Here is a 14,918-nt window from a genome sequence, read left to right as displayed (position 1 = left end):
ACAGCATCCACTTATTGTGCAAAATGTAGAACATGTATGGAGATTAGGAACTCCTTTAGTAAGACATTGCTGATAAAATTAATTTTAAATTTCTTACAACGCAACTTCAAATTTTGTTTTTTAAAAGCAACAATGGATAAGAAAAATTAATCCTCTAAGGGAACATCTATATCCTAATTAGATAGGAACAAAAGCTTTAATTTACAATGAATCAATTACTATAATAAACTTTGCTTTGTGATTTCAGATGTTGATCTGGTTTTCTCTGATCATAAAATAGAAAATATTTCTATTTCTATCAGAAATAGATCAACAGATTTCCCAAAATACTATTTGATTTTCATCCCATTTTTAAACAATTTGAATCTTTAACATAGATGTATGAATTTAATGATGAAATCATTCAATTTTTTCAAAAAATGAATGAAACCTTTTGTTTACTGCATTTCAGACATTCAACATGACATCATCTGCTTCACTACAAAAATGCAGAATATACATGTGTTATCCTTTTTGTAAATGGAACCCATTTTTAAAAAAACATGGATTTGTCTTTACTACAGGCCGGCTTTTAAGAAGATGCATGGGTTAAACTACCCTCTGATTCTTCATTCATTATCATTAGCTATTAGCAGAAGGATAATAAATGCTGGCCTTACAAGTGAAGCTAGAATCAAAAAAACAAAGTAATAAAGGACACATTTTCTTGCTGGAGGTTAATTTAAAATGTACGTTAACACTTGAATCACAATCAAAATTTCCTTCCATTTTCTTGAACAGTGACAGCAGATCATAGCTGAGATAAATAAGGGGTGCTCCATCTGCCTTCCATCTAAATATTGTCTTTATATAAACACAAAATTGTTGTTGATTTTGTCAATTCTCCCTTATTTTTTCTCCTTACAGTTAAACACAACTGTGTTCACTCAATTTGCATTTTCTGCTCTTTTGGTGTGTGCTAAGTATTTATTTTTGTATCTTCTGCAGGATGAGTACATTTGAAAGTTTTCAAGATATCGCTGCAGAAAAATTCTTCTGCCTCAGCTCACATTTTCTCTGTATAATTCATTAGGTGTGAATTACAATTCTAAAAAAAAATAAAATACAGCCTTTTCATCTGCTGTTTAATTCCTACTTCCCTTCTCTCAAATGTGAACATCAAAGAAAATAAAAAACACAATTTTGAACAGGCCCCGACAGCTGACAGAGACTTGAGTGCTCAATAGACAGGGCCCTTGCCACCAGTTCGCATATTTCCACAACAATGAACAAACACAAAACAGCACTAAATGGCCTTTCCTTCATCCAGCTATCCTTAGACAGTCGTCTGTCTTGTACTAGAGGACCTTTATACAAAATCCTGCTGGGAAAAGAACAGAGGAAATCTTAACCCACTGTTTTGATACTTGCAGGAAAAGGAAATTCCTAAATTCATATACAAACAAGCGAACTTTATTACTTGTAACTGCAAATGGATAAATTAGCAAAAATTCTAATTTGCCGGTAGGTCTCTGGAAGAAAACATTGCTGTGATGACTGACAGGGCTTTCAGAAAATATGTTCACAATCACAGACAGTGAAGGCCATGACCTAGATCGTTTAAGAGCTTGTCTTGTCAAATTATCAAAAGCTTCTTCCTTTCTGAATAAAGAGTGACATAAGTGAGTGTCAGGAAACGGCACACTGACATGCAGAGCTTACAATAACAGAATGCACGTCACATACATGCATAACATTGGTATTGGTAATGGCAGGTCCTAATGAGTGAGCGACTTGCCCAGGAGACTTGGGACCCTGCAGCTACATCCGTTCCACTCAGAAAAAGTCTTGCAGCACTAACTGATCTGTGGCATGGCACCAGGACTACAATCACTGTAGACAACTTACATTTCTATTTTTACTGCAATCTCTGGTGTTTTGTCAGCTTGCTTTTTGTTCAGAATGCCCCACTGCATGCTGTAAGTCAGCTCAACACAGCAAGGTCAAGCCCTCTGGAAGTTGCTCTATGGGAATCAGTGAATTTGTTTTACACTTCAGTGCTGCAATACATCTAATCAACCCATACCCTTAAAATCTAAATACCTTTAAAATTATTTTGTGCTGTACCAGCGTTCATATTTTAAAAAGCATTGCAATGTGGAAGTATAAATCCGAATGTAGTATCAAAGCATTCCCCATGAACAGCAGGTCAGAATTTTAAAAATATTGCAATTAGTAAACAGAAAGAACACAAATATAAACAAAGATATATGACCAAACTGATTTCATGACTTTTCCCATCTCATTTTAAATAGCTGTACCATCGACAATCTTTGTGTCTTAATCGAATTAAAATACTTACATCAGCATAGTGTCCGGTCATACTACAACGATGACACCGTTTTTTCCAGTATGCCCTTTCAATGCAGTTCTTAAACCAATGACCAGGCATATTGCAGTTTGTACAATATCTCTCTGGGCAACATCTCTGAAGGTGACCTCTAACTCCACACAGACAGCAAGAAGGCAATTTCTGCAAGGGAAAGAAACTACCACTTTTAACAAATAAAATAAAACAGATTATAAAATATTACTTTGTAAACAGACATCAGAACTGAGAACTGCCATTCACCTTAATTTCCTTTAGCTTTAATTTGAGCTACTTGGTGACTGTTCTTGAAAATTTAAACATGAAAATAGGAGTAAAAATGTCAAAGACAAGAAACAACGCAATTTTGTGTTTATAAATTTAGACTATATAAATGCGAATAAAATGCTGTAAACTTGAAAAGTATATTTAATGAATTTAAACCATAGGCTCTTTCAAGAATTATCTTTTATCGGTGCAGCCTATTGTTTTGCGTTTTGCCAAAATGGCAAATAATGGGATTAAAGCTTTATTGTTGATATGTATTATTTCATTTTGTATCTGCAAACAGCTGAATAATATATTTAACTGGTAGAGCTCCTATCCTATGACTTAGAATATGCAGCTTTATGACAAATAATTATCATGAAAATATGTGGAAAGAAAAAAAAAATCACTGAAAGACTGGAACAATGGTGCATGAGCATTGCCCTGATTTTGAAAAGAAAAACATTTCTCAAAGAAATGAGGATAAAGGGGGCAATGTGAATTGGCAAATAATTCATGACTAGAAAAACTGGACAAAAACAATCGGGCAACTTGAATGGCCAATTTTGAGGCAATTAAAAATCATTTACAAAAATGAAAGTGTTCTGAGACAGAGCCAATAATGCCCACAAAGCTTTAGAAATGGGTCCCACGGATCACATGGTGGCTTACATATTACATTGACAGCTCTCATCATTTTGTAGCTGCATTTTAAGGGTCATGTTCAGGGGTGGGAAAGCAACAATATTTGCAACTCCCAAGGAAGAAATTCATTTTTAATGTCCATTCCCCATCCTAATCCACCAGTTTTCAGGTATACAAGAGGTGGGTAGGACACCAGTGAATACTCAGAAGAGACTAGTCAACAGACCTTTTAAGAAAAGTGCTATCCTCTTTGAACTCAATTTTCAGGACATGGATTTTGTATGTACTTGAAGGTCAGTAGAAGCATTTTCTCTTCAGAGATAACAAGTGGCTAACACGCCATAAAGTCATGTTTATTTGTCACAACAGTTAAAAGGCCCCATGGTTTTGAATTGATTGTTGCCTCTCAGTTCCAATCCTCACTCCTATGTTCCAGTATCTCCAACTCATGCTGCCATATCCCTCTTTCCCCGGTGTGCATCTCAGCCCATTGCAGATTCAACCATCCCAACAAAATCCACCCCCTCCCACCAGCCCCTTTCCAAGCTGCATTCTTCTGACACACAGAAAGCTTGTAAATATGACCTGGTGACAAATGAGAAACCTAATATTTGAAACTACCTTGTCAGTAAATTTGTAAGAAAATTGCAACTTTAAAATTCCCTATCCACAAATTCCCTCAATACTTTTCTCAATTCCAAATAAAAACTTGGGACTTTAATTTCAATAAGTGTATTTTCATTACAGAAGTTAACTGGCTCTTAGTAAGTTTGTTTGAAAAAGAATTCCAAATTACTCAAGTAGAGGGATACTGGTACAGCTACAGTATGTAAATCTCCTTTATCAAAGAAAGAAAAGGATAGAAAGAGGTTAAGCAAATTACTAAGGAAATAGGATGAGACTTCTAGAAGAATGACAGTGGAGAAGTGTGTACCTAAGACAGCTGGAAAAAGCAGGAAGAAAGAGAGAAAATTATTCAAAAGAACTAACAATAGGCTACTATAACCCACTGATTTTTGAGGTCAGAAGAATAAAGGTAGCATCAAGAATATTTCAAGTTTTTTGAAGATCAAAATTGGCCCTTAATTAACTCTGAATGTCTTTGAATATTGAAGAAAGCCTTACGTAAGAGAGTAAAAATTTAAGTGTGGGGGCTCACTAGCTGTCAAGATTGTCCTACTGGTTTAGCAAGCAACTTGTGCTAAGATAACCTAGGCCACACTGATGTGCTGGAAGTGGCCTCTGAGCAGTAGACTGTGCGCCATGAACTGCAAAAGATAAAGTAGTGTGCTGTTGATCACTGACAAACTAACAATCTCAAAGCATCTGAAGGTACCTCAAGAACCGTCATCTCACGGCCCCAACCAGAAGCCCTGGCTGAACGCAGAGGCGCGCTCTCAACTAAAAGCCTGGGATGCCGCTTTCAAGTCAGCTCTCTGAACAGCCAGGAACGCCTCATCTTAGGCATCAAGACAACAAAGACTGCCTACGCATAAAGAATTCAGGAATACCTGTCTGATATCAGTGTATGTGGCTGGGCATGAAGGGCATTACTGAGCACACAAGGAAAAAACAGCATCACTGTACCATAACTCCTCTCTTCCTGATGCTCTATACAACTTTGAGGTATGCAACACAATGTCAGCCATGAAAACTGGTATCTCCTAGGTATACAGCCACTGCCTATAACAGCAGGAAACATGAGAAGGACCCTGGAGGAAGTCAACCACCATAAGGTAGGTGGGCCAGACAACATTCCAGGCCAAGTACTCAGGAAATGTGCACCGCAGCTCACTGACGTCTGCATGGACATCTTCAACACTTCGAGGCTGCTGCCTCCACTTTTCAAATCAGCCACCATCATCCCTGTACCAAAGAACTCTACACATTCAGATTTAAATGACTATGCCCACGTGGCACTGACACCAGTCATCATGAAATGCTTTGATCCGCTGATAATGGCACACATCAGGAACTCCATTCCTGCCACATTGGACACTCACCAATACGCTCACTGACAGAGCCAACTCTATGTCAGATGCCATTGCATTTGGCATGCAACTGGCCCTGACGCACCTAGAAAAACAAGGACACTTATGTCACAAACTGATGACATGACAGTGGTGGGCCTCAACACCAACAGCAAAGAGACTGCCTGCAGAGAAGAGGTGGAAGAGCTTGAGGCTTGTTGCTAGGCAAATAACCTTTTCCTTCATGTCAACAAGACAAAGGAGATGGTTATTGACTTCAGGAAGACTTGCACCACTCACACCTCTCTACATTGGCAACACAATAGTGGAAACTGCAAGCAGTTTCAAACTCCTGGGAGTGCATATCACACACAACCTCTCATGGTCACTGAACTCAGTCAAGAAAGATCACTAACGTCTCTACTTTCTGAGCAGGTTGAAAAGAATTGGATTTTGCACACCCATACTCACTTCATTCTACAGATGCACAGTAGAGAGCACCCTGATAAGCTGCATCACGGCTTGATGCGGAAACTGCACTGCAGTGGGCAGGAAAGCTCTACAACAGCTAGTCAAAACTGCCTAGCGTATCACTGGACCAGCCTACCCACCATCGAGGACTTAGATACAGAAAGGTGCTGGCTAGTAACATCATGAAGGATTCCACATACCCTGCTCATGGACTGTTTGTCCTACTCCCATCAGGGAGGAGGCTACATAGCATCCGTATACACATACATAACAGTTACTTTCCCCAGGCTCCAAGTATGATCAACACCTCTGCCCACTAACTCCACCACTACTTTATTATGTCCCATTAGTTACTTTATGTACGGCCTAGCATCATTTTATGCACCTACAATTGATCTATGTTGTAGATATGTATGCATTTATATTTATTGTGTGTGTTTTATTTACCTTTTGTGTTGTTTTTTGTGCTGCATCAGATCCGGAGTAACAATTATTTTCTTCTCCTTACAATTGTGCAAAGGAAATGACATTAAACAATCTTGAATCTCTTGAATATTCCCAAAAAATTTCATTACACATACAAGTATTGTCATTAATGTTAAATCTTGCTTGCAAACTATTAACATGGGCTTACAGCTAAAACACTGGGCAAGACCTTGCTCCTTAGGGTGCTTTAGGATATTGCATGATGTTAGAAGTCTTTCAGCTGGAACTATTTTCAGATAATTCTATTATTACCTTACGATTGGATTTTTAGCACTCATACACCAGAGCTACTATGTGCCTTAACCAATTACAGGAATTGGTTTATCAACAGAAACATTTGAACTGTAGAGAACTGTGCCAAACTACTCCTTTATTATTCCGACTGGTACACAGACATGCAAAATTCATAGGCATACTATATAATTTTAATGTGATCTTTCATTATCACTCTCATCTTAATTGGTGTCCCTTTAATTCTTTCACACCGTCTCCCATTCCCTGTCAAACAATTATTGTGCAGTCCGATACATTTAGAATGTTGTTGGCAGAAAGCAAAACTACATTTAGCCTTTATTAATCCTGCAAGTCCGTTTAAAATAGGAAGCTTTGAATTACCAGCAAGTGGACTTGAAGCTCCTGCCAACCATCCTTTTACATTGGCTGTGGGCACAGTTTATAAAATTATCTGAGAAGCTACCTCTGCATCTCAATTTTTCAGGACCAATTTTTTGGGGGGGGGGGGGGGGGCGGGTTTGGTAGGGCAAGTGCTGAACAGCAAATTATTGTTCATTCTCCACTGGGATTTTATAGGTTTAAGAGGAAGGAAGAAATGAAAGCTAACTATAATGATCAACATTTGCTCAGAATCTGTATTAAGTCACAACGCAAATTTTTTCTGATACAACTGTCATTTCAGGAGTTTATGTAGGCATGGTGAATAACACTGGAGGTAAAACAGAAGGGGTTGGTTATTTCCATTTATTTATCAAATCATTGAATATCTTCACCTCCTCAATTTGTCATAGCGTTCTCAAAAACAACTCTGGCCAACAAAATTTACGGCTCATCTAAAGGAAAAGCAGTTGGCGATTTAGTCCCGTGAGATAACTGATCTGTAACCCCTCTCAAGTTTTAACATTAACCTGGGATGTAATACTGAATGCCATTTGTAGATAAAAGCAGTATATTTTTTCCTTTGCACACAGAACTATGTGTTAACTTCACTTCTGGAAGACCTGGGTTTAATTTTAGACCCCGCCCTCCACTCCTACAGTTACCAAAGAATGTAAATTCTTTCTACTTAGCCCATCAGTTTGTCTGGATATCTTGACAATGTTGACTGAATCATTCTGTAACCTTTCAATCGCACAGAGCAGTTGTCATACCAAACCATTATGCATCCAGACAGACTGCTTTCTGTGGTGCATCGATAAAAATTGGTGATGTTAAAAATTGATACATGTTCCTTCTCATCCATGTGTAAAGAAGGGTCTCATCTCAAAACATCTATTCATTTCTGTGAATGCTGCCTGACCTACTGAGATCCTCCAGCAATTTTTTACATTGCAATGGGCAGCATTCCTCTATTCAAGGTTTCAACTTATTTCCTCATCCTACCACTGACATTTTAATGATCTTTGAGCTCCAAACCTTAACCTCTTTGAACTTCTACCAGATCTGGCTTTTCATTATCCAGAAAAATATCTGCTTATAATGAAGTCTATCTGCTTCAATTTTTCCCACTCATGTTATAATGGTATTTTTTTAATGGAATTTTAGCATTCAGTCTACCCACTTATAATGTCATTCATCTTTGTGGCACTAGCAAACTTGGACCTGAAGCTTTCTATCCTATTATAAAATAGTGTATTGTTGGGACCTTGTTGTGGAAGATCACCATTCACATATTCCACTTATGCTACCTGGTTCGCTGAACACTGCCTTTATAAACCCATATTGGTAATCCAATTAGCTTTACTTCTTCGAAGTGTACAGTGTATGTACTTTTTAAATACAGATTCTAATAATTTTAAGTAATGATCTTATGCCCCAACTATGAACTTTTGTCCTTTTACTCATTGACATGTTTGACGAGTTTACTTTGAAAAGTTTTGTCCCAGAGATGTCAGTGTTATTTGCATCTAAAAATTCTGCTTGCATCTTTTTATTTTTTCAACATCACAGATTTGAGCTTGTACAGGTTCATAAAACAGCCTGCTCTATTGTTTTAGTACAAAGAGTTCCAGAAAATTATGCTGAAAACACATTTTCCTGTCATAAGAGATTCTGCTTATCCTAATACGAATGAAAGCTAAAACAGATCTTAAAAAAGACTGCCTGTTATTGCATACTTATCTAATCTGCTTTTCTAGATGTGCCCATTACATACTTATCATGATATGCCCTGTGCCTAATGCCACTACAAACATAATTCCTTTGCTATTTCTTAATTCTTCACATGAAGAATCTATTGCTCACATAACTCCAGTAAATATTTCTTTAGAATTTCCCTCCTTCCCCAGACACTGCTAATTTCAACTCACAGGGCAATGCAATTCCACATTCATTTCCCCTGTAACCTATGCTCCCCACATTCCCATCAATTTGGCCCAGATTTTACACACGTAAAATCTATTATTTTATCACACTATTTTCTGTTTAATCCTTCATCGCCAAAATTGTCTCCTATATTCCTCACCTTTCCTTGTAACATGCATATTTGGTTTCTAGTTTACAGGGATGTTATAATAACAGTCACCATATCACGTATTTAAACTACCTACCACTACTAGTCCATCTATTTAACCTTAAATGAGTCATTTCACTCTCCTAGTTTAATTACTTTATTATCAATTAAAGTTTGGCTACATCTTTAACAATAAATAGGCATCCCTCCAGTTAGTAACCACTGGCCTTGAAATTATTCACATATGTCAGTTATTGCGTGTACATAAATTGATGCTCTTACACTCTTTTCTAAAAGTTGGAAAAGGATGGCTAATTGGTTGCTGTTGCTGACTCTGCCATTCAACATGATTATGATTTCTTTCACCTCTCTGCTACTTTACTGTACTAAACCCATTTCACTTGCTTCCTTAATATTTAATAATAGATCAATGTAATGTTTTAAGGGCTCTCCCTTCTCTAAATCAGTAACCTATATAAAATAGTGTTTAACTGTATTTTGGATTCCATTCATATTCCAAGATTCCAGTTTAAGGCAGGAATCACATACCATAGTTAACTGATTGAATCCTGAATTTTAAAGCTTTCAATCATTTAACTTAATCTAAAACTTCAGCATGAATGGCCAATGTGATACTTAACTATCTACAATAAACATATTTGTTTTTAAACAATGAAATGGAGTAGCTCAGCTGAAGATAAATTTCACTGACATTGAAAGGAACTTGTTTTACACATGTCAACTTGGAAAAAAATCTCCATGGCAATCTTAACATTGGCCCATGCAAGTCCTTTCACTTTTCCCTTCTAATAGCATAAATGTACACAGAGAAAGTAAAATTTGGAAAATATTGGTCTGATTCTGCTACTATGTCTTCTGGTCTTATAAAAGGTCAAGCAGATAGAATTTACAGTAGTGCACTTGTAACATTGCTGTCTCTGTAAACTAAGCAGCAAAGAGCCAGGAAAGGAAAGAGAGTTAATGTTGTTCCACAAGGAGAGGCAGGTCAGATTTATGATGTTCAGGAGATTGAAAGGCTGATATGATTGATGCTGAGAAGAGACTGCCCTGATTGGAGATCTCCAATTAGGAATGGGGGGTGTGATCTTAGGATGAGGGATAGCCCTTTCAGATGAGGAGCAAATCAGTCAGATAATTGCGATACGTTGGAGTTCTCAAATGTAGAGCACTATGGATAGTCAGTCTTAAATAATTTCAAGACCTGGGCTAACAAATTGACTCTTGAAGGAATCCAGAAATATGACATGCAGAGATGGAGAAGAGACTTAGATTTGAAGGGGTGATATAGTATTCCTTTCTTATTTCACATTCTTATGAGTTCTGAAATATAAGTATTTACCACAAAATTCATCACATACAGTACTTCATAGCTGTTACAGTAAGCTACATCAATAAAGTCAGCTATTTTGTTTTTTCTCTCAGTGTCAGTTTTGTCCTATCTAATCCTGTCATATATACCTTTATTTTTATTACTTTAAATCAGTTTTTTGAGACAGCAAGTTCCAACATTCTAACTTCAGTCAGTACAAGGAAGTTTATCTTAATCTTCTATTGGACAATTCTGATGAGAAACCAGGAAATCATTCTTCACAATATTTTTTCTCCAATTAGTATAATTAAAATTAGATTATCATGTTGCTCCCATAAAGCTGTGCATAAACTGGGTTCAAAAATTACTGCTATGGCTGCATTTCGAAAAGCACTTCATTGGTTGTAAAATGCTTTGGAACAAACCTTAAAAGATAGGAAGGACAAATACAAGTAAGAGTTACAAGTATGTCTTTCTTTTCACAAAATATCTTACTTAATTAAAAATATACATCTACGCACAACTCAAGCAAAGATATGCTAGTCAACATTGTTCCAGTAAATGTATGTCTGATTGGAAACAGAGCAAACAACCAACCCCTCTAAAAACACACATACATGTTTATTTTATTTTAAGATACAATGTGGAACTGGCCCTTCCAGCCATCGAGCCACGCTACCTAGCAACCCATTTAACCCTAGCCTAATCAGATGACAATTTACGATGACCTGTTCACCTATTAATCAGTACATCTTTGACCGAGAGCAAAGTGGAGCAGCCAGGGGAAACCCATGTGGTCACAGGGAGAATGAACAAACGCCTCGTGGACAGCACTGGAACTGAATTCTGAACTCCAACATCTTGAGCTGTAAAGGTGTCGCTCCAACTGCCAGGCTGCACCCCAACAGATTGATGGGCTTAGAAAGGATTTATTTCAAAGCATATATTAAAAGGAGGCCATTTGCCTCACGGAGGAGCAATTTCAGAAGTCCCAATCCCTACCTTTTATTTCCCTGAACCCAGCAAATTATTTTCTCAAGATATCTATGAATTCCCCTTTGATTCGTTTCTCTGCCATTAACTTCATCTAGTGACAATTTGCAACAGCCAATCAACATCTCTAAATGTGTTTAGAACGTGGTGGCAACCAAATACCTTGAAGAAACATAAATATTGGGAACATGCAGTCTCCACACAGGTAGCAGCCGAGCAGCCTGGGTCCCTGAGGTTTTGAGGCAGCACCACTGCTTGCTACAACGTAATGCCTGTACCTCATGGCTATTTAGCTAGTGGTCATAGACTGCATACCCTATCTGTGCCCCTCATGATCTTACATACCTCTATCATGTCACTCTCTCCAATCTCCTACATTGCAGTACAACTACTGCAAAATTATGTGTTTGAGTCATTGTCATTTGACGGAAACAGAAAACAAGTATTTACTCCTCACAAATTCACATCCTCTCTCAGCCTGCTAGATTTTGGCAACAAAGAATGAAATACAGTCAACTCTGAATAGAGAAGGTCAGTGGCTCTGTTATGTAATTGTGGATGATGGACAAACTGCGAGATGTTGCAAGTACCTCAACAGTCATACCGATAGTCAGATGTACGGCAATCCTAGCCTGTATTGAGGTTGCCGTAGTGCTCAGCTATCAGTGAAGGTGTCCTTACTGAAGCACAGTATTCCTCACTGAGTTTTAGGTCAGAGGGTTGTTCTTTGAACACCATTGGATGTGGCATGATGCCAAGAGCTTTTCTTTCCTATCTCTTATTTGTACACCAATGGCTCCCACAAACATTAATGGAATAAATGAGAGAACTGATTTGTTTTAATGTTGCTTCAGAGATAAAAATTGGTTGGTATAGTAGAAGAGGACCCCACTCAACTTCAAACACTGCAATGGGATTATTTATGTTCCGTGTAACTGGCCAAAGATCCAGAAAGAGTACATGGATTAAACTGGATGTCCTCTATTAAAAAGCAACTTAGTCAACACAGTAAATTGGCCCATTATAGTTTAGGCCTTCATCTTTAACCAAGATAATCTCTCAGCACACAAATGTGGAACTGGTAAAAGTCACGGACAAAGCATAAAATGAATGGTTTACTGGAATGAACAAGCAAAAAGAATCAAACTGCATACTTGACAACATGAATTTGAAATATTAGAAAGAACTGCATTAAACATTAACAAACTACCTTAGGAGCTAGGCAGTTTTTGGATAGGTGTCCTTTCTTGCCACAGTTTCTGCAGTCCACATTCTTGAAATTTTGCGCATAATAACGATTGCGATAATCCACAGATGGCTTCTGAAAAATAAAGGAAAAATTGCTTTGTGTTATCATTTAATTTCTTTGCACAACTGCACAGTTCCAAGTTAAAGGGTGTAAGCAGATGAGGCTGCAGGTTAAAACAAAGCCCAACAGTAAAATGTTTCCTGAGGCTGCACTGCCAGAACTAGCCTGACAAAGACCTACTTTGCATTTTAGAAGTTTTGGACAACTATTTATTTAAATAATTAACATTGTTTTGAAATGTATTAAACTAATCATTAACTAAAATATAAATATGTAAAGAAGTTTTAAAATTTTCATTTACTTTTTAAATTAAGGCTGATACCCATTAGGATGGCACTGCTTCAGATAAGTTAGATATGAAGTGTAAATGCCTCATCAGCTCCTTAATTTAAGAAGTGAGAGGACTGCCCTCTACTGTGGATTCTATTCTCAATAAAACCACCTGCTAGCTGTATGATCTGTCCTAGTGTACACTTCTTGCAGCTGCACTTTTCTAGGGCCCCATATGATATACAATATTCATTCCAGAGATCTGGACTGACTTACTGTGTGTCAATTTATTAATACTATTTCCTTAACTCATTAAGATACCAGTAAAGCACCTCTTCCCCAAAAGGCACAAAAAGCCTTTATGCAACAATCAGGAATATGAAATAGGGTTTCTAATCTAATGTACTGAGACTAATTGTAGTGACTTAAATGTCTTCCTGCTCACAATCTGTAATTAATCAATAATCAAGGATTTAACTTGCTACCTTTGTGGCATATTTTCCTTGGCAGTACTTTAATCCACTAGACCATTGGGGGAGCTAAAGCTTCAGATATAATTCTACATATACAATTCAAAATATATAAATAATTCAATACTGACCAAACAAACTGACCTGAGCTCATAGTATTAATGATTCACACTTCAGACCTGCACATCAAGCAGTTATGAAAATATTATTTGTGCAGTTTGTTTCTGTAACTTGCTGTTGAATAACTTAAAAAGACAAAAGCCTTCAGTACAGCTTGGAATAGGGTATTAATGGACATTAAGTACCTACTAAAGTATTGCAAAAATAACAATTTACGCTTAGAAGGGAATACAAATTATTGCTTAGTAATAAAAATAACCAGGAAGTGGATTTTTTCAGCACCTGTCAGTATAGAGCTTACTAATCATGTACTCATCTCTTCAGCCCTTTCATGCACTACTGCTGTAGGCATCCAGTTTCTTGTTTTTTTATCCACTTGTCCAGCTATTTCTATGAAAGAGTTGCTTGCCAAATAGTTGTGATTGTGCTTAGTTCAATCTGTCAATGAAGTAGTAAAAGAGAAATAGGAAGGAAAACTAGAAAATAAAACAGCTAGAAATTGAGGTCATTATAAATTAGGTTATAGGATACATCAACAGGATTAGACAGGTCAAAATGAATTTCTGAAAGAGAAATCTTGTTTGATGAACCTACTGGAGTTTTTTTTTTAAGAATAGTTGGAAAACTAAATAAGGGACAATCAATAGGTGGATATGGATTTTCAGAAATCATTTGATAAAGGCCAATGTGAAAGGTTAGTCACAAAATTAATGTGTATGCAAAGGGGGCAAATGTATCAGAATGCATTGAAAAACGTTTAATGAACAGGAAATGGGGATAGAAAAAAATAGTTATTTTGGGTGATACCTAACTAGTCTGGTATGTCAAGTATCATTGCTTGAGCATCAATATATATTGTATACAGTAACAATATGGCTGAGGTAACAAAATATAATATTTTAATAATGTAGTGGGTGGGATTACAAATTGTGAAAAAGATGCAAAATAACTTCAAGACTGAGCAAATGGGTAGAAAAATATAAGATGATGTGTAATATGGATGAATATTAGGCAAGTCATTTTGGTACAAAAAACTGAAAGACTATATATTATTTAAAGAGCAAACACGAGGAAATCTGCAGATGCTGGAAATACAAACAACATACACGAAATGCTGGTGGAACACAGCAGGCCAGGCAGCAATACTGTTAGGTTAGAAGATGCTAATGTACAAAGAGATTTGGTGCCCTTGTATATCAGTCACTGAAAGCAAACATATAGACATAACAAGCAGTTAAGGCTGCAGCTAGTGTGCAGACATTCATATCAAAATAATTTGAAGTATATTGTGTTTTGCTTTTTAACTAACACATTGACATCCTGACACCTTCAAGGGTCTGTAGTTATACACAGTTCAAGGTCCTTCTGTCTCTCCACACCACTGAATATTCTGACATTTATTCTGGGTTCCCCTGGCTTTTTGCCTCTTCCTAAATGCATTACTTCACATTTACCTGGATTACATTCCACTTGCCATTTTTCTGTTCAATTGACCAGACCGTCTATCATCATCATTATGGGCCATGTTGTATAATGTGGGCGATTGCAGTCTTG

General features: G+C 37.0%; 1 protein-coding gene across 2 annotated transcripts in view; it reads right to left on the bottom strand.

Annotated features, from left to right (window-relative positions):
- zcchc7 (zinc finger, CCHC domain containing 7) overlaps window positions 1–14,918 on the bottom strand; it is a 243,657-nt gene that overhangs the window by 87,628 nt on the left and 141,111 nt on the right. For both annotated transcript variants that reach the window (XM_059970058.1, XM_059970059.1), the window contains exons 4-5: window positions 12,406–12,516; window positions 2,342–2,512 (exon numbers count right to left, since the gene is read on the bottom strand). In XM_059970058.1, coding sequence (XP_059826041.1) covers window positions 2,342–2,512; window positions 12,406–12,516 — 282 coding nt within the window. The remainder of the gene's footprint in view (window positions 1–2,341; window positions 2,513–12,405; window positions 12,517–14,918) is intronic.

This window comes from Hypanus sabinus, chromosome 5 (assembly GCF_030144855.1).
Source record: "Hypanus sabinus isolate sHypSab1 chromosome 5, sHypSab1.hap1, whole genome shotgun sequence".
NCBI classification, from domain to species: Eukaryota; Metazoa; Chordata; class Chondrichthyes; order Myliobatiformes; family Dasyatidae; genus Hypanus; species Hypanus sabinus.
Note: the sequence above shows the minus strand (reverse complement) of the source record. Positions and strands in the feature narration are given on the sequence as shown.